Here is a 24,810-nt window from a genome sequence, read left to right as displayed (position 1 = left end):
TATATATATTTGAAATTATAATGGAGCAGATTAGCTGTTCAGAATTTTAAATGGTGGTTTATAAAGTGGCTTTTTAAATTAGTGAGATTGCTTCTTTCAAAAGTCAAATTTATTTTCATAGTTTTTTAATAATTGTAAATATACAGATATACTTTTATTTCAACCAAGTTACGTATTAAGAACAGTGCTATGTATTTTAACCCATTTTCTGTGGCTTCCTTGTTAGATAAAAAATCCATTTTTCAGTGACCAGAGAAAACTTGGAAAAGTTTATTTGAATTAGAACTTGAAAGTCGAATCAAAAGTTAAACTAATATTCAGGGGGGAAAAGCACGAATTTTTTTTCATGGTTTTACTTTTAAGGTGATGGTTTTATTTTTTTTTAATTTATTATTATTATTTTTTGAGTAAATGTTTCTTTAATATCAGCAAGGATAGAATAGGCATCTTGGTTAAAAGCAAGTAAAGGTGATTCTTTTTTTTTTGCCATAAATAGTAGAATTTTTATTTATTTTGTTTTTAATTTTAGAATTTATTTATTTATACAGCAAGTTCTTATTAGTTATCCATTTTATACATATTAGTGTATACATGTCAATCCCAATCGCCCAATTCATCACACCACCAACCCCCCAGCACCACCACTTCCCCCCCTTGGTGTCCATACATTTGTTCTCTACATCTGTGTCTCTGTTTCTGCCCTGAAAACCGGTTCATCTGTACCATTTTTCTGGGTTCCACATATATGCGTTAATATACGATATTTGGTTTTCTCTTTCTGACTTCACTCTGTATGACAGTCTCTAGATCCATCTAAGTTGATGGTTTTAAATGATGACTTAGCCCCCAAAGAGAGTGAGTTTGCCTGAATCAACTTTAAATGGAGCCAAGTAATAACCTTCTTGTTCGGGAAATTGACCTATCTGATTGGCCTAAATTTTATTTACTATTATGTTATATTTTACTAAAGTTTTATAATTCTTTAAGCTCTAATTTATATTTGTATGTTACAGTACTTGAATATTGGAATGTTCTGTGAACAGACTCGAAACATAAACACTTTCCACTAAGATTCAATAGTACATGACTTAAATTTGTCTGGTATTCATAAATTTTAGTTACTTTTGTGATATTACATTCTTCTTGATGTTCTTAGTGTGACAGTAACTTGTAACATCACCAAATAGAGTACTTTCTATATCCCAAAGGAAGGACCAAGAGCTTTATCTGTTATTTTTTAAAAACGTCCATAATGAAGATGGTAATCTGCCCATTTTGAGGTGGAAAAAATGAAGATGACAAGTTGTCAGTTGTCCAAATTCACACTGCTAGTAACAGAATCTAGATTTGAACTATCTTAGTTTAAAATTAGTGGTCAAGAACTTAACCTTTATAGTCTGACCTAGGTTTTTGAATCTTTTCCTTTCCCTAATAGCTCTGTCACCTTGTAGGCAAATTATTGATATTTTACCTTATCTGTAAAAAGGGAAGGTACTTGCCTCTCAAGGTCGTGAGGATTAATCAATGAAGGGATCGGAAAGGTTTTGGTGTAATACTGAGTGAATAGTAAGAGCTCAATAAAAGGTAGTTAATTAAAGGTGCTTTTAAGTCTTTCAAAGGCAAACATCTCTGTTAGCTAACAAGATGTTGACAGTGAACTGCAGTTGAAGGTAGAAAGAGAGAAATGTTGTAAACTGGGCGTAAAGTTTGTTTTTTATACTTTTTTTTCTTTCTTAGGATAATGGCTGATTTTATAAAAATGATACGTGTTCATTATATTAAAAGTGTAAGAGGGAGGGAATCTCACCACCCAAAATAACAAATTAATTACTCAAAATTTGTATGCCTGTCTAGGCATATATGTGGATATAATTTCAGAAAAGTTGGATCACGCCACTTTTTAGTAAACATTTAATTTTACTTACGTTTAACTTGGGGAAGGAGGGACTGAAGTGAAACTAAAGGAACTGCTGAATCAATATACTTTTTTACAACAAGAAATTAGTTCCTGGGCTTCCCTGGTGGCGCAGTGGTTGAGAGTCCGCCTGCCGATGCAGGGGATACGGGTTCGTGCCCTGGTCCGGGAAGATCCCACATGCCGCCGAGAGGCTGGGCCCGTGAGCCACGGCCGCTGAGCCTGCGCGTCCAGAGCCTGTGCTCCGCAACGGGAGAGGCCACAACAGTGAGAGGGCCACGTACCGCAAAAAAAAAAAAAAAAAAGACAAACCAAGAATCAAATTTACTTCAGATAATTTTTCTATTATTGTAACTTCATTTCCTTTTATGGCAGGAGTACCAATTATACTTGTTTTTAGCTCTTCTTTTTCTTTCATCCCTGCTTCTGAAGTTTTGGGTTTTAAATAAACTTTAAAATTTCCTCAGTAGTTATTTTAATTTTTTCTGCACTGGAAATACCAGTTTTACAGTCATCCACAGTGCTAGGATAAACCTTAACAGGGAAAAATGGACGCATGATCACCAGAGGGTCTGCTAATAGTTATACAGAAAATTGTTAATGATTCTAGAACTAGATGAAGCTTAAAACATAATTTCTAATGTCAGCTCTCTCCCTTTTACCAATCAGTTGCTAATTAGTACATTACTGTTTCCTCACTCTACGACACTGAGAGGTTGAAACCTGTTAGAATGAGTTTCTGTTTTACAGAAATAGAAATTGAAGATGGGAGGGCTATGCCCAGAAATTGTCAGAAGCTCTGGACTACCTCATATTGGTAAAACAGGTAGACAAACATGAGCTTATTTGTAAGGCATTTAAGTTATGTTAGAATACTTATTCATTGTCAGTCTCCACTGTGGGGGAAGTCCATATTAAAATCCAAAGCATTAGAAGCATATTAGAACTAATTCCCTAAGACTTGAACTGATGAACTTAGACATATATAATGGGTGAAATAGGTAAAACTTTTGAATTAGCCTGTAAGTATAGTTAGAGATCTGAGAATGTCTGTAATAGTCAGTGCTGGACAGTTAATCTGTACTAGAATATAGGATTATGTTCAATCACATATGCTAGAATTTCAGTCAAGTGATATTATACAGTGGATCATTGAGATTTTAAGAATCTGCCAAATATTCACGGGAATTACTATATAGCTGGGGAAGTGGGGACTAATGTGTTTGAAACAAAAATATGTAAACTGAGGTACAAGAACACTAGTAGTTTAGAAAAGAGGGTTGAAAGGGCCTCTTGGAAAAGCCAAAATTTGTACTGATCCTTAACGGTTGGATTGATTTAGATTAACAAGGGGGAAGAAGGAAGAAAGTTTGGAGAGGTAGAAAATTAATAAAGAAAATGTGGGCAGAAGGTAAAGGTAGCTATGAATATGGTTGTGCAGGGCAGATTATGACTTCTTCAGACAGAAGCAGGAGCCGTTCTCTTCCCACAGCACCTTTTGCTACCTCACTTATGGCACTGATTTCATGATGATATAATTTACATCTCTCACCTGCTAATACTATTGGACCTTTTTTTTTTTACTTTTCTTTTTTCTCTTTATTTCCAAATTTATTGAGACATATTTGACATATTTGAGACATTTGATGTATCATTTATGTAAGTTTAGGGTGTACAATTTGATGATTTGATATATGTATATGTTGCAAAATGATTACCATAATAAGGTTAGCTGACACATTCATCTCTGTTCCTATGAGTTCTTTCTTTTAGATTCCACATACAAGTGAGATCATACACTATTTGTCTAGACAAAATGAAAAGGCAGCCTATGGAATGGGAGAAAGTATTTGCAAATCATGTATCTGACGAAGGATTAATGTCCAAAATACATAAGGAATTCATACAACTTAATAGCAAAAAACCAAATAACATGATTACTTTTTTTTAATCTTCACATAGTTAGGAACTCAGCAGATTGAGTCAGCCAACTAAGAGCATTGTACAGGCCTGATTACACAACAGGAATCAGAAAATTTAACTTTAGCCAACAAAACATACACTAATCTAGTAGACCTTAATAATTTTGATAAAATATGTTTTATTTGCCCATTTTATTATAAACACAGTTATTAGTCTTGTTTTATTTTCTTTGTAGATGTAACATTTAATGAGTTCAGTGAAGTCTTGAGAGGAGAACATATTTTTTGTTACTGAATACAGTCTAATTTTCATCTTGGTACCCACCAATGTAAATACAGTTGCACAAGAATATATACTCTTGTGTATATTCTCTATTTTTCTTTCTTTCTTTCCTTTTTGTTTCTGGTGTTATCCTCTCTAATAAGTTCTTGGTTTAGAGTAGATATCTCAGACACTTTTCCATGGGAACATCATTTTCTGTTTGTGTGTGTGTGAGACAGATATTTAACTTTTGTGTACCATATCTTGTATTCCATGGCTCACATAAACTGCTGGACTTCTTGAGGGTGGGAAATGTCCATGTCTCATTTGCCTTTGTAAACCCAGTCACTCATACATTGAGGGAGGGGAGAGAATTAAGGTTTCAGTTCCTACTATGTTGTAGGCTGTTTCTCAAGCATTGGAATATATGTAAATGGAGACAGTGAATCCTTTTTTTCTAAAGCAGATAGATGTTTAAGAATAGTAAAAATAAGACTTGATAAGTAGGGTGATACCAGACTAAGAAGGTTGGAAAATTAGGCATCAAAATTTGAACTTGGTATAGAATTGATGCTGGTGATCAGTTTGGATCATTTATACCACCTTTGCAACTTGGACTTAAATCCATGAAAAGCCATTGTACATTCTAGAGCTGGTAAATAATAAACTTCTAGGGGGAAAAATACCTAGCACCACTGTACAGAAAATAAAAGCCTATTACTTTTGTTCAGGCATTTGAGTCCCATTTAGACCATGCCTAGCATGGATCTATGCTGGGTAAATTATTATTGTCTCAAGAAATCCACCCCACTTACTTTCTCAGATCTTGGGGAATCAGTTTGTTCCCCAAGAGACTGGCCTCTGTCACCAGGTTTACAATACCAAATGACCAAAAAAAACCCAAAAACAAAAACAAAAAATGCTTTCCAGCAGAAGTAAAGGTCATTCTCTTTCTTTCCCTCATTTATTTAGACTCCTTGGCCTGTCTTTCAAGAAGCTCATCTTACTCCATTCTCCCTGTCCACTGAATATCTGAGGCACTCTAACTATAATGCACAATTTTACACTTAATTGTAAGAACTGACATTTAGTGTCTACCCTGTGCTAGATACATTACTTATGCTATTTCATTAAGTAGAACAGTTCTGAGATTGACCATATCTTTAAAATTGAGTCAAAGTCACTAACTTTCCAAAGGGCACACAACTAGTAAGTATCAGAGCTGAGATCTGGACACAGGGCAACCTGCTCCAAAGTCGATCTCCCCTCCCCAAAACAGCATGCTGGAAGAGTGGCACTTTGGTTCTTTACATGGCTTCAAATCCATTATTCTATAGACTGCCACAGAACATTATTTACTTTTTGACCCCTTTCCTCTCTCATCTCGTCCTCCTCTTTATTTTTTTAAATTAATTAATTCATTTATTTATTTATGGCTGCGTTGGGTCTTCGTTGCTGCACGCGGGCTTTCTCTAGTTGTGGGGAGCAGGGGCTACTCTTCGTTGCTGTATGCAGGCTTCTCATTTCTGTGGCTTCTCTTGTTGCGGAGCACGGGCTCTAGGCACACGGGCTTCAGTAGTTGTGATGCATGGGCTTAGTTGCTCCGCGGCATGTGGGATCTTCCCGGACCAGGGCTTGAACCTGTGTCCCATGCAATAGCAGGCGGATTCGCAACCACTGCGCCACCAGGGAAGCCCTCATCCTTCTCTTTAAAGTAGCAGGTGGTGCAGTTTGAAGAAGCATCCTTCTGATTTTTACTTTTTTCTCTTTTGGACCACATAAACCATTGTTTGTTTTTGCTGAAATAAATGGTACTGTACTTGATGGAGTTATCGTTTGTAATATTAGGAGACTGAGCACCTCACATCCTGGCATCAGGCTTGGGAACCTCTGGCCCACTGAATTGGATACTGTAATATTTCTGTTTTGGGCCACTGTTATCTGCAGAATAATTGCCCCAGTGAGTTTATGGTAGTCCTTTTCGCAAACAATATGTGAGTGTGTAAATAAGTGAACATTGACTGCACTCAGCTAGTTAGCATCTCAAAAGGAAGCAATAACATTCTGAATTTTTCTTGGGAATTTTTTCTGAATTTTTCTTGAGCAATAACATTCTGAATTTTTCTTGGACAATAACATTCTCTTAGTTTTCAAGCTTTTTCTGCTAATAATTATTCTAGAGCTGTCGTCTTCAAACCTGTTTGTCAGTTACCCATACTAAAGATACATTTTACATTACAGTCTGGTACCTACCTATGAATATGTAAGACAATAGATTTATAAAAATAGTATTTCCCTTACTACATGTGGTCTAGTATCATATTTTGTATTTTATTCTGTTTTATTTAAAAATCCTGGTTGGAACCCATTAAATTACATCACCCCCTTGAAAAATGCTCTGTTAGAGGATAAACCTGATGTAATCTATGTAGTTCTTCAGAAGCCTCTCTTATTCTCCTCTCCTTTTTGCTCAGATCTTCTCTTTTGCTTCCCTGTATTCTGTAGCCTCACCCAAGTCTGTTTGTCTCCTTTCCTCCTTCTACCCTTCATTTTTCCCCCTTTCTACTCCACTAATGCAAAGCTGTAATATATTTATGGGGGTTACAATTTTATTTTTCCTAATCTAGTTGAATTTAACTTTTTCGTATCTCTTTGTGTCTTGCAAATTCAAAACAAAACTAAATTACTTCTAACAAGAGTGGCATGTGCAATTTTACCTTCCTTGTAAGTTACTTATTCATAGTAAAAAGTTTCTCTTATGAACTGTACCAGCAGTATTAAAAAATACTGTTGTAATACACTTGCTATACTTATTTACTTTTTTGGGTTTTGGGTTTTTTTTTTTTTTAAGGAATAACCTTCTGTGTGTCTGGGCTGTACCTATTTGTGAATGTAACTTTCAGCATAATTAGAAACAGCCCTCAATTCTCTATTTATTGAGTCAGTTAATCCTATTCATGCTATTATCTTGAATATCTCTCATGGTTTTTCCTTTCTCTCAATTCTCACTGCTACTATCTTATTCATATTTCTTCTAAATTATTGCAATTAGCTCCTGGTTAATCTTCCTGAAATCTCTTAGTATATCCTCCTCCGCAGTAATATTTTGAAGCAGAAATTGATCTGCCAGTGACTGCTTACAGTACTCCGGTGGCTCTCAGCCACCTGAGGATAGAGTCTAAATTGATTGGCATGGCTTATTATGGCTCTTTGGTGGATCTGCATCCATTCTGTCTTTGGCAGCTATGGGGTTGGTGGGGAGGAAAGTGTGGGGGGAGGCTGATAAAAGATAAGCAGAGCAGGCAGCTCACTGTTTCCACAATATGTCATTATCTGAATCCTTTTGCATGTGTTTCTTTATCCAAAAGTTCCTTTCTTTTCATTCATTTGTCCTCTAAATCACATCTGAGATATTATTCTAGGGATTTGTTCCAGTAGTTCTCTTGGCACAGATCTCAGTATATTATGTCTCCTTGTATGTGCACCTCCTCCTATGCTGGGAGTTTGTAGACAGGAGAGAGGCATCTTCATTTGCGTCTCCCTAGTGTCAGGCCAGGAGGATGTTAGGTGCTGAGTATATGGTTAGCAACTAGATGCACATGGACCTTGTTCTCACAGAGCTTTTAGTCTATCAAGGGCTGCAAATGATTAAGCAAATACAATAAAATATGATAGGAAAAGTGCAAGGTGTTGAAGGCTTCCTCGCCCTAGTAACATTTAAGTTGAACACTAAATAATGAATAGGAACTAGGCAATAGGTGAAGAAAAGTGAGTAGAAAATTGAGAGGGAAGGAGTAGTCTATAGGTAGGCCTGCAGGGAAGAGCATGTTACAACTGAGAGACAGAAATAACATCCCATGGCTTAGTGTTCAGGTGGCAAGAAATGAACCTACAGAATATGCAGAAAGCTCAGTCGTGCAGGGCTTTGTAAATAGGATGACCATAGAATTGATCTTCTGAATTGCAAAAATTTTGAGAGGGAAATGCGGGGGGAGGTATTAATAATTAATATGCCAGGATAAAAGGCATACACAGATCATCCTAGACAAACTAGAATTCATGGTGAGTTTGAACTTTATCCTAAGAGTATATAGGGATTCACTGAAGGACTTGACTTCCAGTAGAGAATTTGATCAGATTTACATTTTAAAAATCATGATAGCTCTGGTGTGGAGAACAAATTGGCAAGGAGCTATTGTCATAATTAGACCAAAGGACATGGTGACTTCAACCAGAAGTGGGAGTGGATTTGAGAGAGGTTTAGGAAGTGAAGATTGATTCATCAAATGGGGGTGAGGTTAGAGGTAGGAGTTAAGGAAGATACCTGGTTTCTCTTGTTTCAAAGAAGGGCATTACAGTTCTCTGATGAAAACAGGCAGGATTGGGGAGGGATGCTGGTCATGAGGTCAAATTTAGACATGTTGAGTTGGAGAGACCTTTGAAATACTGAAATGGAGATATTCTAGTAGATATGAGTCAAGAGGTATGAATTGGGGGAGGAGATTTGTATATATTTGTGTCTTGTTTGTACTTTTATTTTCCCATTCTTTTTTTAAATTTATTTATTTTATATTTATTTTTGGCTGTGTTAGGTCTTCATTGCTGCACAAGGGCTTTTCTCTAGTTGCGGCGAGCGGGGGCTACTCTTCATTGCAGTGCGTGGGCTTCTCATTGCGGTGGCTTCTCTTGTTGCGGAGCATGGGCTCTAGGCACGTGGGCTTCAGTAATTGTGGCACGTGGGCTCAGTAGTTGTGGCTCGCGGGCTCTAGAGCGCAGGCTCAGTAGTTGTGGCGCACGGGCTCAGTTGTTCCGCGGCATGTGGGATCTTCCTGGACCACGGCTCGAACCCGTGTCCCCTGCATTGGCAGGTGGATTCATTTTTTTTTTGTTATATACACAATTTTTTTCAAATGACAAGGTAGTTCAAAGCAGAAAATCAAAGACGATACTATTTTCAGAGAAAATTTTTTTAAAAAGCAAAATTAAGGTTCTGAATAATTGAGGTAACATTGAAACTTGGAAGGAAAATCCCTCTCACAAAGTATAATATCATATAATTTAAAAAGCCATTGGTTTTCATACATGTGTCTATAAACTTAAAGTTATATAAATACTTACTTTTTTAACATCTTTATTGTACTATAATTGCTTTACAATGTTGTGTTAGTTTCTGCCGTGTAACAAAGTGAATGAGCTATATGTATACATATATCCCCTCCCCCTTGCGCCTCCCCTCCCACCCTCCCTACCCCACCCCTCTAGGTGGTCACAAAGCACCGAGCTGACATCCCTGTGCTATGCAGCTGCTTCCCACTAGCTATCTATTTTACATTTGGTAGTGTATATATGTCCATGCCACTCTCTCACTTCGTCCCAGCTTACCCTTCCCCCTCCCCGTGTCCAAGTCCATTCTCTATGTCTGCATCTTTATTCTTGTCCTGGCAGGCGGATTCTTAACCACTGCGCCACCAGGGAAGTCCTATTATATTTTATTCTGTGTACTTTTATATACTTTTGTCCAAGTTTTTAAAAATGGAATAGTGTTTGGCCACTTGTTTGTTTGTTTGTTTGTTTGTTTTTTCCCCGGTACGCGGGCCTCACACTGTTGTGGCCTCTCCCGTTGCGGAGCACAGGCTCTGGACACACAGGCTCAGTGGCCATGGCTCACGGGCCTAGCCACTCCGCGGCACGTGGGATCTTCCCGGACCGGGGCACGAACCCGTGTCCCCTGCATCGGCAGGCGGACTCCTAACCACTGTGCCACCAGGGAAGCCCTGGCCACTTGTTTTTGAGTGGCTCCTATAGCTGTAGTTTTCATTTGTTGAGCCTATGCCATTGGCTTTAAGGACATTTTATCTTATTTAATCCTCACAAAAACCTCGTGGGTAAGTGGTATTCTCATTTTACAGATATGGTTAGACTCAAAGAATTTAAATAGTTTTGCCACTGTTGACATAGTAAGTGGCAGAACAATATTTGAACCCAGGTTGGTTTAACTCTGATCTCCATAGCTGTTACCTTTAGACCTTAGGTTGTCTTCAGAGACTACAAAAAGAGATTCAAAGTGCTCTCACACTCTTCCTTTTACATTGGCGGTAAGACATACATACACATGCTTAAGAGTAGGAGGTAAACATTATCTTGCATTGGTGTAATACTTTAAAAATGTTTTAAATGCCTGGTATATGTCATCAGTTCTCTCTGAGTAACAGAGTTTGAGTGGCAGCACTCCCTAACAATTGTGGCGAATGTGATTAAAGAACCAAATGCAGGGGCTTCCCTGGTGGCGCAGTGGTTTAGAGTCCGCCTGCCGATGCAGGGGACACGGGTTCGTGCCCCGGTCTGGGAAGATCCCACATGCCGCGGAGCGGCTGGGCCCATGAGCCATGGCCGCTGAGCCTGCGCGTCCACAATGGGAGAGGCCACAACAGTGAGAGGCCCGCGTAACGCAAAAAAAAAAAAAAAAAAAAGAACCAAATGCAGAATCTGCTTGGGTGTGCTATCCCAGAATAGTACTCTGGCCTTGGAGGACTTGAGCTGATGTTCGCCAGGCTGCTAAAGCTAGTATTGTGTAATGTTTAGAGGAGTGGATAGTTTTGCTAGAATATGTTATAATGTGTAAGCTCTGTTTGCTTTATAATAGAGAACTCCCTGTACTGGATCCTGAATTGATGAAGTCAGAGATCTGTGCTTCCTTGTCAGCAGGTAAAATTTGACATTTTCAGAATGTGTAATATTGAAGTACTTTTATATCTCTATTTAGGCATAGTCAGAATGAATTCATTAAAATAGGAAGCTTTTCATTTTAGAGTCTGTCAACCACGTTTTACAGTTTGTCAGTTTTCCTCAGTTTTGCCTGGTTGGCAGATCAGATTTTGAGAAATTTTCCAGTTGATTATTTAATAAATAACTTTGTTAGGCTTTATCTACAAAAGATAATTGACCTTAGCAATTTTTGTAGTCTCATTTTTGAAATTGAAATATATATTTAAGCTTTACCACATTTTAAATCTGAGTCCTTTTTAATATTTTTTTAATAATAGCTAATCCTAAGTTTAAATAACTGAATCTTTACAGGAAATAATTTGAAAGTTAATTGCAAAAACTTTCCAATTTTAAAAATATATTGAAAAATAGCTGGACATGATCAAGAAAGATTCTTAAATTTATCTTTATGTCTCAATTTTGTCTTACTGCCAATTCTTTTTATACCATGTAATGGAGTTATTTTGATAGAGAGGGAGGAATAAATGTATAATTTGCTGAAAATGCTGCTTCATATTTGTCACATTGGACTTTAAAAGAGTCTCTGAATTCTAACTCATTTTTAGAACAATCTTTAAATGACTTGGTTATTTTGTCATTTAAAGTTTCTACAGTTGAATATTATTTCTTTTCAGCAAGTGAGATAAAACATGATTCCAAAGGTGCAAACATTTCCTTAGGTGAAGTTACTAATGAGACTTCTTCAAATGAAAAACTGGGAGACGTCAGTGAACACACAAAAAGTTCAGACTTGGATGAAAAGGTACTAGGGAATCTTTTGCATATTCTTATTTCTTGGTCCAGATAGTGGTAAATACAGAAGTCCATCTTAGCAGTGCTGTCAGGTGACAAGGGAATGGCCTTTTTGTTGAGTAAAAGAGTCACGTCATTCTGGCCATGGGACATACTGCTTGATGCTTGCCATAAGCACAGTATTAATAGAGTTTCACTTGTCTGGGAAAATGGGGTATGCTGTTTAATTATATATTTAGCTTTTTAGAATCCTAAAGTTCTTAAACCTATGTAAATCTTTCTAAATTGTTACATATCTTCCTGCCTCACTAAGTACAAAGTACTGAATATCATTTGATCTTCTTTGAAATTTTAGAATATCATAGTGTCTGAATGCTATGAATGCAAGCATCAGTTATTCGACCACAGATGTAGAAGGCATAGGAATTGGAGCTAAACCTAACTTGATGTTGGAACATACCACTGGTGTATGATATGGAGAAAATTGGGGGTATCAATTATCTGCCGGATAATGTGTATGATTGTCTTAACCTTTTGAATAATTTAATTGACTCCTAGACAACTATTTCATGTTTCTTTCTCCTTATTCCTCCTCATTTGTCCTCATAGCTAACAACCTTGTTTCCTACTTTACCAAGAAAATTGAAGTAATTGAAAAAGAAGTTCCTACCAATACATTAGGCCACCTACCTGCACCTGTTCCCAAAACTCCAGCTTCACTTCTGTTACACTGGATGAACAGGCCAAGGCTATTCCCTTCACCTGTGTGCTAGAATCCATCTCTTTCCTCTCTTAAAATACTACTCCAGTAATTCTCCTTTCATTACTGGATCATTCTCTTCAACATAAGCATGCTTTTCTCCCATCTTCAAACAAAACCAAAAATACATTTTCATGGTCCCATTTTCCTTTTCACCTGTCGTCCTGTTTCTCCAAAGACTTGTCTAGACCCTCTATCCCCAGTTTCTCTCCTCCAGTTCCAAAGATACTCACCTTCACCTCCACCAAAACTACCTGTCTTAAACTCTCCAGTGATCTGCTCGTTGCTGAGTCTAATCGACATAGTTCAGTCTTAATCTTACTTAACCTATCACCAGTATTTAACAGTTGATCACACTTTCCTTGAAACATTTTTTTCACATGGCTTTCAGGTTAAACATGCATGCCTAGTGTCCTGTCTGTCTGCAACTTCCCAGTTGGTTTCGCTGGTCTCTCCTGATCTCCCTGACCTCTACATGTTGGAGCGACCCAGTGCCTAGACCAGGAGTCTGTTCTTTTTTCCTATCTAGATTTGCTCCTTAGATGGTCTCATCCAACCTCATTGCATTGAATGCCATCTGTGTGCTAAGACTCTCAAATTGATATCTCCAGCTTGAACTTCGTCTCTGAGCTGCAGACCTTTCTGTCTAGTTGCCTATTTGATTTTTCCACTTGGATGTCCAATTATACTTCTCAAACTTAACATGTTCAAAACTGACCTCCTGTTAGATGTCCCCTACCCTACCACAAACCAGCCGTTCCTGTAATTTTCACCTTTTCTATTAAAGGCAACTCTATCCTTTATAAGTTATTTAGGCTCAAAAGCGTTGGATTTTCTTACTTTCTTTTTCTCTCACTCCATATCCAGACTGTAAGGAAATCCTGCTGGCCTTAGCTTCAGATGATGTCTGGAAATTATTCACTTTTCATCACTCCCACACATACCACACAGGCCCAGGCCCAGGCCCCGCCTAATATCATCTCCTGCCTGAATTACTGCAGTGGTCTCCTACATTTCTCCAGCTTCTGATATTGTTCTCTTGTAGTTTATTCTCAACATAGCATAAATTAGATCATGTTATTCTTCTGCTTCAAACTCTCCAGTGGCTTTTAATATTGAGATTCCTTACTGTGGCCTACATGGCCCTTTATCTGTTCCCCCTACCCCTCCCCTACGTTGTTACCTCTCTGATCTCTTTGACTACTCTCCTTATCCATTTTACTCTGACCACATTAGCCTCCTTGCTGTTCTTGGAACAAAGCAGGCTTTCTCCCACTTCACGGCCTTTGCCCTTGCCATTTTATCTCCTAAAAAAAAAAAAAAAAAAGATACAGTTTACTTTCTTATTTCCTTCACATCTTTACTCAAATTTCATGTTCTTAGAGAGACCTCCGCTAGCCATCCAACCTAAAATTCCAGTATTCTCCGTTCTGTCAACATTTCATATCCCCCTTTCTTGTATTTATCATGATATAATATACTTTACATTTACTTATTTATGTTTACCTCCATCTCTTCCTGCTAGAATGAAACTCCATGAAGGCAAAGATTTTTGTCCATTTTGCTCACAAATGAATCTTTAGCACCTAGAGCAGTGGCTGATACAGAGCAATAACACAAATGATTGGGTTTTTTTGGCCGCTCCGCACGGCATGCAGGATATTAGTTCCCTGACCAGGGATCAAACCTGTGTGCCCTGCAATGGAAGTGCAGAATCTTAACCACTGGACAGCCAGGGAAGTCCCAAATGGTTGTTGAATGAATATTGAATGTGAACCTCATTTGAAAATAGTCTTTTGAGACTTCCCTGGAAGTCCAGTGGTTAGGACTTCGCCTTCCAGTGCAGGGGGTGCAGGTTCGATCCCTGGTTGGGGAGCTAAGATACCACATGCCTCGGAGCCAAAAAATCAAAACATAAAACAGAAGCAATATTGTAACAGATTCAATAAAGACTTTAAAAAATGGTCCACATCAAAAAAAAAAAGTCTTTAAGTGTTAGAAGTGTCCTGTAGCATGAATAAAAATATCACAAAGTACTTGCTTAATGGTTTGATGATAACAGCCACTATGTATTGAACCTTTATTAAATGCCAGCCAGCCAGTGCTAGAGACTTAGCACTGGTTATATCTTATCCCTATGATATAAGGAGGTGCTATTCAGGAGTTCCCAAAGCCACCCTCAGGTTCAGTGATTTGCTAGAAGAACTCACAGAGGTCAGCAAAGCTGTTATTGTAACTCAAGGTTACAGTTTATTTCAGTGGAAGAATACAGATTAAAGTCAGCAAAAGAAAGAGTCACATAGGGCAGAGCACAGGAGAAACGGAGTACAAGCTTCCAGTTTTTCTCTCCCAATAGAGTCACGTGGACACTGCTTGCTCCTCCCAGGAGTGATGTATGACAAAAACAGAATATTGCCAGCCAGGGACTTGCCTGAAGCTTGGTCAGGGTTTTTATTGGGGTCAGTCACATAGGCATGGTTGACCACCTGCATAGCTGACCTTAGTCACTCAGTCTCAATCCAGTCCCTCCAGAGGTCAAGCTGATACCACATGGCTCAAGGACCCCGTCATAAATCACAAAGACTTTCTGGAGTGGCCCAAGGCCTCTTCCATAAATTACACTGTTAGCTTACATTATCTGTTGTGATCCCAGACACCCAGGTAAACAAAGACACACAATCAAGCAGCATATTCCAAGGGCTTATAAGTTACCTTCTAGGAGCAGGTCACAGGCCAGACCTTTAACATACGGCATATGGACAACCCAGATTTACTGAGTTAATCCTTTACTGCACATGAAGTGTGTACTGCTATTTCCCTTTGCAGATGAAAAAACTGAGACTTAGTATCTTGTCCAGGGTCACACAGTAGAATCCCTTGACTCTATAGCAGGGGTCAGCAAACCTTTTCTTTAAGACTAGATAGTAAATACTTGTCTGGCTTTGTGGGCCATATGGTTGCTGTCCTAGCTACTCAGCTCTGTTACTGTAAGGAGAAAGAAGCCATAGACAATATGTAAACAAATGTCAATTGCTGTGTTCAAATAAAACTTTATTTACAAAAACAGGCAGCCTGCAGGCTATAGCTTGCCATAGCTTGCCAACCTTTGCTCTAAAGCATTAAAAAATAAACAGTTTGTACTCTATTCTACTTAAAGCAGAAGAGAAGACTTTTTGCTTTCAGTTCTGCAAGGATAGATTTTAAGAGATGTTTGCCAGAATTCACTGAGTTCTTAACTAAATATTTAAAGATGTAGACTATTTTCAATATTAGCTCTTTTAAAAATAATCCCCAAAATCATTTATCTACTTCCTAGTGTAAACTTTTTGGATTTGTTTAAGGGAAGGGGAATGATACTTTTATCTTTCTGATACCGTGGTGAGCTTCAAAGTAGCAACTCTTTAGAAAATATTGATACATGACCCTGTCAATAATATTTGTCATTAAAATATCTGGCCCCACAATTTGGGAATTAACAAACTTTATCCATCTCTCACCCTATATTTTAGGAACTTTAGAGGGTAAATAGGTTGATTTATAGGACATATGTCTAGCTTGCCACTTTTCTGCTTTTATGTATGGTTTTCTGTGAATTTTTAGAAATGCTTCCTTACTGATCTTTTACATATATATATTTCTGTCTTTTCTACAGACCTTGTTTTTTCTTTCTCTTTTATATCAGTTATACCCAGAATCCATATATAACAATTTTTAGATTTACCATGGTAGTAGTTGCTTAATGATTCTAGTTTTGACCCCCAGATGGTTGAAATGCTAGTGTACTTTTTAATTTTTATTTTGAAACAATTGTAAATTCACAGAAAGTTGCAAAAGTAGTTTTCCTCCATGATTACATCTTAAGGCACAATATCAGAAGCAGAAATTTGGTATTAGTATAATGAGTGTATGTAGTTCTGTATATATTATCAAGTGAGCAGATTTTTGTAGCCACCACTGCAATCAAGATAATTATGCCATCACTACAAAGATATTCCTTATGCTACCCCTTTGTCACACATCTCTCCCTACCCCTAACTTCTGTAACCTTAGTAACCATTAATATGTTTTCCATCTCTGTAACTTTGGTATTTTGAAATAAATGCCCAGGTTTGCAGTTGCTGGGCTGTCTGGTAATTGCATGCTTAGCTTTTAACTTGGGTGGACTTGGCCTCCAGGTTACTCCCCTGCGGTAGTAGGCAGTTGAAATGTTTTTTCAGTTCGTTTAGTGTCATCTGGGTTGTTTGGAGTCTACCTTACAAAGGTGTAGTTCAAGGGTCAGCTAGAGATTTGGACCAAGTTTAAAGCAGATTTGGGGGCTTTCTCTCTTAGGCTCTCCCGTTTCCAGGATTCCCAGCCTCACTTCCCAGTTTCTGACTTTGCCCTGTACTCTGTCTTCTGGTTCTTTGTGTCAGTCTGGCAAATTTTTAGCCTTCCCCAGTGGTTCCAACCAATTAAGGCCTCTCTTTAAGAATAAATCCATAAAAACATGACTGTTACCCAGTGTCATTCCCTCTTTTCCTCCAGATTCTGCCTACTTTTCATATCTCTCCAGTGTTTTCAGGCAGAGTTTTTTTTTATAGTTCATCTGAGAGTTATAGTTGTTACCTGAAGAAGGATTAGCCCAATAAGAGATACTTATTTGCCATTTCTCAAACTGGACCTATTGTGTGTTCTTTTTAATTTTATACAAACGACAGCTTATCGTTCTTTGTCTTTTTTTAACTTAATGTATAATGGAGATTGTTTCCTTTCCATATATGTAATGACACTTTGTTTTTACAATTATATAATTATCCACTATATGGGTATACTCTATTCAACAAGTTACACTGTTGATGGACACTTGGTTTGTTCCCATTTTTTGCTATTTTAACATTGTTGCATTATGCATCCTTGAGCATAAGGCATTTTGCATATGTGCAAGCATTTTTGGATTAATTCTTAGAAGTAGAATTTTCAGATTGCCCTACATAGAGATTGCTTTGATTTATGCTTCCATCAACATTGTATGGGAATGACAGTTTTCTCCCCCACACACTCACCAACTCAGTATTAAATTTTTTTTATTTTTGTCCATCTGTACATTTTTACAAATGACTTTTCATTTGCTTTTCTCTTATGAGTCTAGTTAAGCATCTTTTAGTATGTGTAAAAGCCATTTACATTTTCTTCTGTGAACTTCTCTTTTACATCCTTTGCCCATTTTTCTTTTGGGATTTTGGTCTTTTTTTATTTGCAGGAACTTTTCATATATTAAGCATATTTGTTCTTTGTCATATGTTGCCATAACTTTTTCCTGTTTTTTCATTTGTGTTTGACTTGGTTTTCATTTGTGTTTGACTTGGTTTCAAATGCCATGTTTAATAGTTTGGTTTTACCTTGAAGGAGCTTTTTATTTTTATTTAGTCAAATGTATGTGTTTTTTTTGTTTTTGTTTTGTTGTTGTTTTAATTTATTTATTTTATTTTTTATTTTTATGGCTGTGTTGGGTCTTCGTTTCTGTGTGAGGGCTTTCTCTAGTTGCAGCAAGCGGGGGCCACTCTTCATCGTGTTGCGCGGACCTCTCACTGTCACGGCCTCTCCTGTTGCGGAGCACAGGCTCCAGACGCACAGGCTCAGTAGTTGTGGCTCACAGGCCTAGTTGCTCCGCAGCATGTGGGATCTTCCCAGACCAGGGCTCGAACCCGTGTCCCCTGCATTGTCAGGCAGATTCTCAACCACTGTGCCACCAGGGAAGCCCCTCAAATGTATGTTTTATTTTATGATATTTGAGTTATGAGTTGTATTTAGAGAAACCCTTCCCCGTTTCTGGATCAAAAATGTTCACCTGTATCTTTTTCTAGTGCTTTTTTGGTGTTATTATGTTTAAATTTTTTATCAATATAAATTTAAATTTTATCTTGGAAGAAAAAAAGTAGAAATGATGTAACCTTTCTGTTCTTATTTTGACAGGTGACTTCTGTCATCTTAGCATACGAAAATATTTTAAATGTTTGTATTCAAACATACCGATACCGTAATTCATGGTTTCTGCCTTTGGTGTCAGCTTAGGCTTTCTCCAGCCTCCAAATTATATAACTACTCACCTTTATTTTATTTTTGATACTTTCAGTATTTTTTATATTTAAATCTTTAATGAACTTAAAGTATTTTGGCATATGGTGAATTGGTACCAAGCTTTTTTCCATCCAGTCAGCTAGCCTGTTGTTCTGTTACTATTTATTTTTTTATTTTTTTGTGGTATGTGGGCCTCTTACTGCTGTGGCCTCTCCCATTGCGGAGTACAGGCTCCGGACGTGCAGGCTCAGCAGCCATGGCTCACGGGCCCAGCCGCTCTGCGGCATGTGGGATCTTCCTGGACCGGGGCACGAACCTGTGTCCCCTGCATCGGCAGGTGGACTCTCAACCACTGTGCCACCAGGGAAGCCCTGTTACTATTTATTGAATCATTTCCTCACAAATTTCAAATGCCATCTTTAATAGTTTCAATTTTTATGTATAGAATGATTCTTTTACTTGTCTTTTATTTCATTAATTGCTCAGGTCCTGTACCAATTCCATACTGTCAATTACTTGAAAAATAAAAACAGTCAGGAAGGCTTGCTTTAAAAGATACTAACATGTATTATAAATCTAAAATATTTCTGGCTATTCTTATATTCTTTTAAGAGCTTTAAACACACATTGTAATTTTTTAAATGTATAAATTAATTTGCAGGCAATTAACATTTTTTACCTTTAACATTCTCATCTAGGAACATGGTATATCTTTCTATTTGCTAGTGTTTCATGTTACTCAGTTGATTTTTATAGTTACAATAGTATATATAGTATGTACCATTATTGTAAAATATGATTGTGTATTTCAAAAAGACTAGAAAGATATAAAGTAAGATATTAAGTGGTTATCTCTGGCTGCCCAAATGATGGGTGATTTGGGGTGTTTATTTTCTTGGTGCTTGTTTTTTCAAAGGTCTAGTATGTATAATTTTCTTATAATTAGAGAATCACAATTCCCAAAACACTAATTACTAATTGTAAAGTGCTTTAAGTGTAGCAATGTTTTAAATACATATAAATATTTCTAATGAAAAACACATTTATGTTGGTAAATACCACCTAAAAATAAAAATCACTCAAAGCTGTTTTTTTCTGAATAAAAAGAAATATAACTTTAATTGTCCAAAATAATTTGAAATGGTGGCTTGCATAATTAAAGGTGACATCAAAAATTGGGAAAAATGTATTGATTTATATTAGTTTTTCTTAACAGCAGAGATTTTAAAATCAATGTTCATATTTTAAATAATGTAGAGTAGAATTATTTTCCTGCTTGACCATAAGCTAGTCGTTTAATTAACATCTAGTACATTCTGATCTGATAAGCCTCATAGCCTAATATGGAATGCAGAGATAGTCACTTATACTATTTAACCATAATCTCTTCACAGTGTAGATTTTTGGACAAGGTGACTATTCAAGAAGAAAAAGAAGATATTTATGAAGTTTGCAAAAGGTCTGTAACGTAACTTTTAATTACATAATGTTAAAATAGTCATTCATGTAATTTGTATCTTGAGCATATTTTTCCTTCTCTCCTGTATATACTTGGGCTACTATGCCGTAAACAATATATGGGTATTATTTAAGTAATGTGTCAGGTGTATACAGATGTCAGGGATATTGTAAGTTACCTTAAAGTTATCACTAAGTGTTTGGAGCCATTAAAATATTTTTTGAGGGAGGAATGAGGAATAGTGATAAAATAAAAGAAAAAAAGATGTATATGTGACTTCTATGAAGGTAAGACTAGCTGAAATCAGATGAACATTGCAATTTGCAGGTATCTTCTATGTCTGCAGCGATTAGTACTGAGAGCTACAGTACACTCACTGGAACACATACAGATACCAAATTTAGATTTAGAGGACACCTTGGAGGTCATTTGATCCACCCCCCACACCTATCTTGCTGTTGAGGCAAGGCACAGTCGGGTCAGGTGACAAATATGTTCAAGTTCTTTTATGTTAAGACAGTGTTTTTCAAAGTGTGGTCCTTGGAGCAGCTGCATCATGTGGGAACTTGTCATAAATGTAAATTATTTGTTCCCACCCCTGACCTACTGAATCAGAAACTCTGGAAATGGGGCCCATCAATCTGTGTTTCAACAAAGTCACCAACTAATCCTGCTACATGTTCAAGTTTGAGAACCATTACGTTAAAGAAAAGCCTAGGTAAGAATTAGATTGGCATAGAAGCCCGTATGGTTCATGCCCACTTGAAGATCTTAAAAAGAAAATGTGACAAGGTTAACTTTTTTTTTTTCCTATTAAAAACATTTTGCTTACAAGCTAAATAGTTGCAACCTGCAGAGTTTTGTCATCACCTTGGCTCTACCATAATGACCAGGAGTGTGACATTGGGTAAGTCACCACATTACCCTGGGTTTCATTACCCAATCAAAATAAAAGAATTTTTCTAGATAATCTTTTCCATCTGTAAAATTCCATAATTCATATATGTTTGTTTTATGTTACTGCTTTTATTTTGTTTTATTTGGAGGGGGTATGATAATTGCGCATATCAATGATATCCCAAGTTGGGGAGAGAAACAAATATTTTTGTGTGAAATTATTGAACTCCCATCAGTGCTACTAGGTTTCAACTGTTATAAGCATTGGCCCCTTTTCTTACTATTTTTACTCTGCTGGCCAAGGGAACCCCAGCTGAAAAAGCTTTATTAGAATTGTGTTTAAGGTAAAATACTGTAGTATCTGAATGAGGGTATAAGTCTTTCTCCGAAAAAGTAAATTCATTTATATCTGATAGCTCTGAGGTACTTTCCACCCTCCCCCTTGCTTAAGTTATTTATTTTTCTAGGTTAAGTGACCTCCAGATTAAGGGTTTTTTGTTAATTGGCTATATAGGATCTCACATATTAGAACACAGTCAAAGCTGTTTAAATCAGTAGCCTAGAACAATACATTTCTTATACCTTCTTCCCAAAGGAAGGTCTCAAGTACATGTATAAATTTATTATATATACATGTCCTGAAGAATAACTTACAATTCATTTATTTTATTGCACTATTAATAGAATCATTGCATGATCTTTTCTGGATTTGGATGCTAGTCCAGTTCCTCCTCAAACCTTTTGTCTGACATGATCAGAAATACTTTGCTCTAGTTTTGACCCCACCACCCCACTTTTACCCATACCCTAGCCATTTAACAAGTATCAGTTTTCTAGTTAAGAAGGCAGGAACAACCTATTGAAAATACTGAAGAATCATAGTATATGATGGTAGTACACAGCATAGTATGTAGACTACATCAATACTATCGTTAGGATGTGTTTCTACTTATTTGATTCTCATTACTTTATGTCTTTAGAATAAATTTAAATTCTGCTTTTGGGTTTTCTGCTCACACAGCAGCGATTCTAAAAATACAGATAATGTGGTTGGTGAATGTCAGTTGGCAGCGCTGGGCCCCAAACCTCTGTGCTTATCAGTGCCAGTGCCACTTTTGAATCTAAGTGCTCATCAGGAAGACACATTACTGAAGCCCTGGATGAATGGTATGATTTTCTTAGTAAAATTCTGTTGGCTTTTGATAATATAGAAATGATACAGGAGATTTTTCCACCCAAAACAAAAAAGTTAAGAAAGAAATTGAGGGAATTCCCAGGCAGCAGTCCAGTGGTTAGGACTCTGTACATCCACTGCAGGGGGCAGGAGTTCAATCCCTGGTCAGTGAACTAAGATCCTGCAAGTTGTGTGGCAGGGCCCCCCCAAAAAAAGAAGAGAAAAAAATTGAAACAAGTATAGAATATGCTAAGATTAGAAGGTTTGTATACCTTTAGTTAGTACTTTTGATGGAGCGACTTCTGAGATACCTATATTTATGCAATAGTGTTAGTATAGGTAAATTATAGTCTATACCTAAAATATTCATATTTTAAGTGAGTGTTTTAGAAATTTAGAATGTAGTTTAGAATTTGTGTCTTTTTTGGTAATTCATAATGCTGTGAAAAAATAAACTAGATTGAAGAATTAATTTAGAAACAATAAAATCCTGTTGTGTGTGTAGCTCACACCTAACTCTTCTGGACTTCCCATTACTGACTTCATGCTGCCTGGTGTTGTGTACTGTAGCAGCAAGCCCATGATGATCACGTGTTTTATCTTAAAAAGCTTTACCTGTTTCATAATGAAAAGTACTGCAAAGCTATGCAGCAAAAACGTCAGCTTGTCCCAAATTATATCTGGATGCTGCCAAAATGAAAAATGAAATTGCTTAAGATAAAAACATTTTTGTGTTATCTTTCGAAAAAATAATTTGTAAATGTCCTAATTCTCATTTTAAAAGACTAACATTAAGGGATAATGATCCCTGGTATAATAGTCAGCTCGGGCTGCCATAACAAAATGCCACAGACTGGGTGGCTTAAACAACAGATATTCATTTCACACAGTTCTGGAAGCTAGAAGTCCAAGATCAAGTTTCTGGTAGAGTTCAGTTTCTGGCTGTCTTCCTGGCTTACAGACGGCAGCCTTTTCACTAAGTCCTCACATGGCCTTTCCTTGGTGCATGTGCATGCGTTGGGGGGGGGGTGGGGAGAGAGAGAGAGAGAGAGAGAGAAAGCTCTCTGGTGTCTCTTATAGAGACATTGATTCTATCAGATCAGAGCCTCATTTTTACAACCCCATTTAGCCTTAATTACTTCTGCAAAAGGCCCTAACTCCAAATACAGTCACTTTGGGGGTTAAGGCTTCAATATATGAATTGGGGGGAGACACAGTCGGTCCATAGCACCTGGGTTTGTCAGTAGTTTTCTTCCCTAAGAAAGGTTTATTGTGTGTAATATTTGTCTGTTTAACTTACAGACAATCATTTGAATATAGTACTCAATTCTGCTGTGTAAGGCTTTTAAGAAAGCATCTTTAGCTTATAATGAATTTAAAATGTTAAGTTCAGATCTAGACATCCTTAAGGAACACCTAAGATGTAAATTACTGTATATTTCACAGGAACATACCACAGCAGCAGACCTTGAACTGAGCACAAGAAGTCCAAAGTGAAATATTAAAGCAGATAGTAGTAGTCATCTGTTTGATTGTTATGAAAGGAATAAGTTGTAACATATTGGAATGTAATGTCATTCTTAATCATTTCTAGATTTCAGATTTCCAGGAAAACATTCTCTTCTAAAACCGCAGGATCCTGAAATTTGTGAAATATTTAAGAGGGAAAAAACTATAGGGGTAAGCGCCCCATTAAAAAAAATAATAATAATCTTATAAACTTGTGCTTTGGGGCTTTCTGATTAATTTCCCTATCATCATTTAAGCAGTTCTGGACATTTTATGGATTTTAAATGGGGGTTGGTGGTAAGGGACAGAAAATGGGTAGCGATTCAGAGGATATTCACAAACAGTATAACAGGTTTAAGGCAGAGGGTGGGGGATGGGATATCCAAAACAGAAAATACAGGATGAATAGTTCCCTGTGATGAAGGAGAAAGCTAGTGATATAAAGCAATTGATAGGAAAAGCCTGTTGTAAAAAGCTTTCACTCATTGCCTTTTTCCAATAATCAGAAAAGCTAAGGAGATTTTTGGTTCTAATAAATGCATCTGAAATATGCATATTATTACAGAATTAACTTTTTATACAAGTTAAAAGGGCAGGCACATGAGAAGGAGGAGGGAAAGTATAAACTTTTAAAACCACGTAAAGTAAAATGGTAGTAACTTTGATGAAATATAAAAGTTTTACACTAAAGGAAATTGCAAAAATTCAGACAAATAACTTTAAATTGATTTTTTTCATAATTTTTAAAAATATAAATTGTTTGGAGTTACTTTTTATCAAGTCAGCAAACAATTTATCGTGATACTTTTTTGGATGTATAATATTTCTGATTGTTTCAAATACTTTCTCACTTGATTGCAGTAAGTGTTTTACAATTAACACAGAAAGGGAATTTGTCTAATTTTCTAGGTGTTCCAGAAGTCCCTAGGGTTGATGATACCCCATAGATATTGCAAATTTCATTTTAATACATTACGTGGCTGTGAGCGATCACAGTGCAAGTTTGCTCACGTGCCTGAGCAAGGGGATGAAAAGGTAAAATATGTTAAGTCTTTGAAGTAGAGATTGTTTTAATAACCATCTCAGTCATATGTTTTAATTCAGATTTTCATCAACTCCTAATATATGAGCTTTGCCTGATTTTGTGCTTTACATAAATGGAATCATACAATTTGTATTCTTTTGTTTCTGGCTGCTTTTGCTCAACATTTTTGAGATTCATCTGTACTTTTTTACTTAATTGTAGATGCTTCTTTCTCATTGCTGTATAATATTAAATATTCCATTGTATGAGTATATCAAAATGTTTTTTGTTGATAAATACTGCTTTTGATGGG

General features: G+C 36.8%; 1 protein-coding gene across 1 annotated transcript in view; it reads left to right on the top strand.

Annotated features, from left to right (window-relative positions):
- Positions 1-24,810, top strand: part of TOPAZ1 (testis and ovary specific TOPAZ 1) — a gene marked incomplete at its 5' end in the record, with an annotated part of 66,892 nt that overhangs the window by 3,471 nt on the left and 38,611 nt on the right. Inside the window, 6 exons of the mRNA XM_082663509.1 lie at positions 10,743-10,804; positions 11,500-11,627; positions 19,829-19,893; positions 21,812-21,957; positions 23,559-23,644; positions 24,383-24,508. Of these exons, the coding sequence (XP_082519635.1) occupies positions 10,743-10,804; positions 11,500-11,627; positions 19,829-19,893; positions 21,812-21,957; positions 23,559-23,644; positions 24,383-24,508 (613 nt within the window). The remainder of the gene's footprint in view (positions 1-10,742; positions 10,805-11,499; positions 11,628-19,828; positions 19,894-21,811; positions 21,958-23,558; positions 23,645-24,382; positions 24,509-24,810) is intronic.

The sequence above is a fragment of the Grampus griseus genome (genome assembly GCF_964374135.1).
Source record: "Grampus griseus genome assembly, chromosome: 10".
NCBI lineage: Eukaryota > Metazoa > Chordata > Mammalia > Artiodactyla > Delphinidae > Grampus > Grampus griseus.
This window is presented reverse-complemented; position numbering and strand designations above follow the sequence as displayed.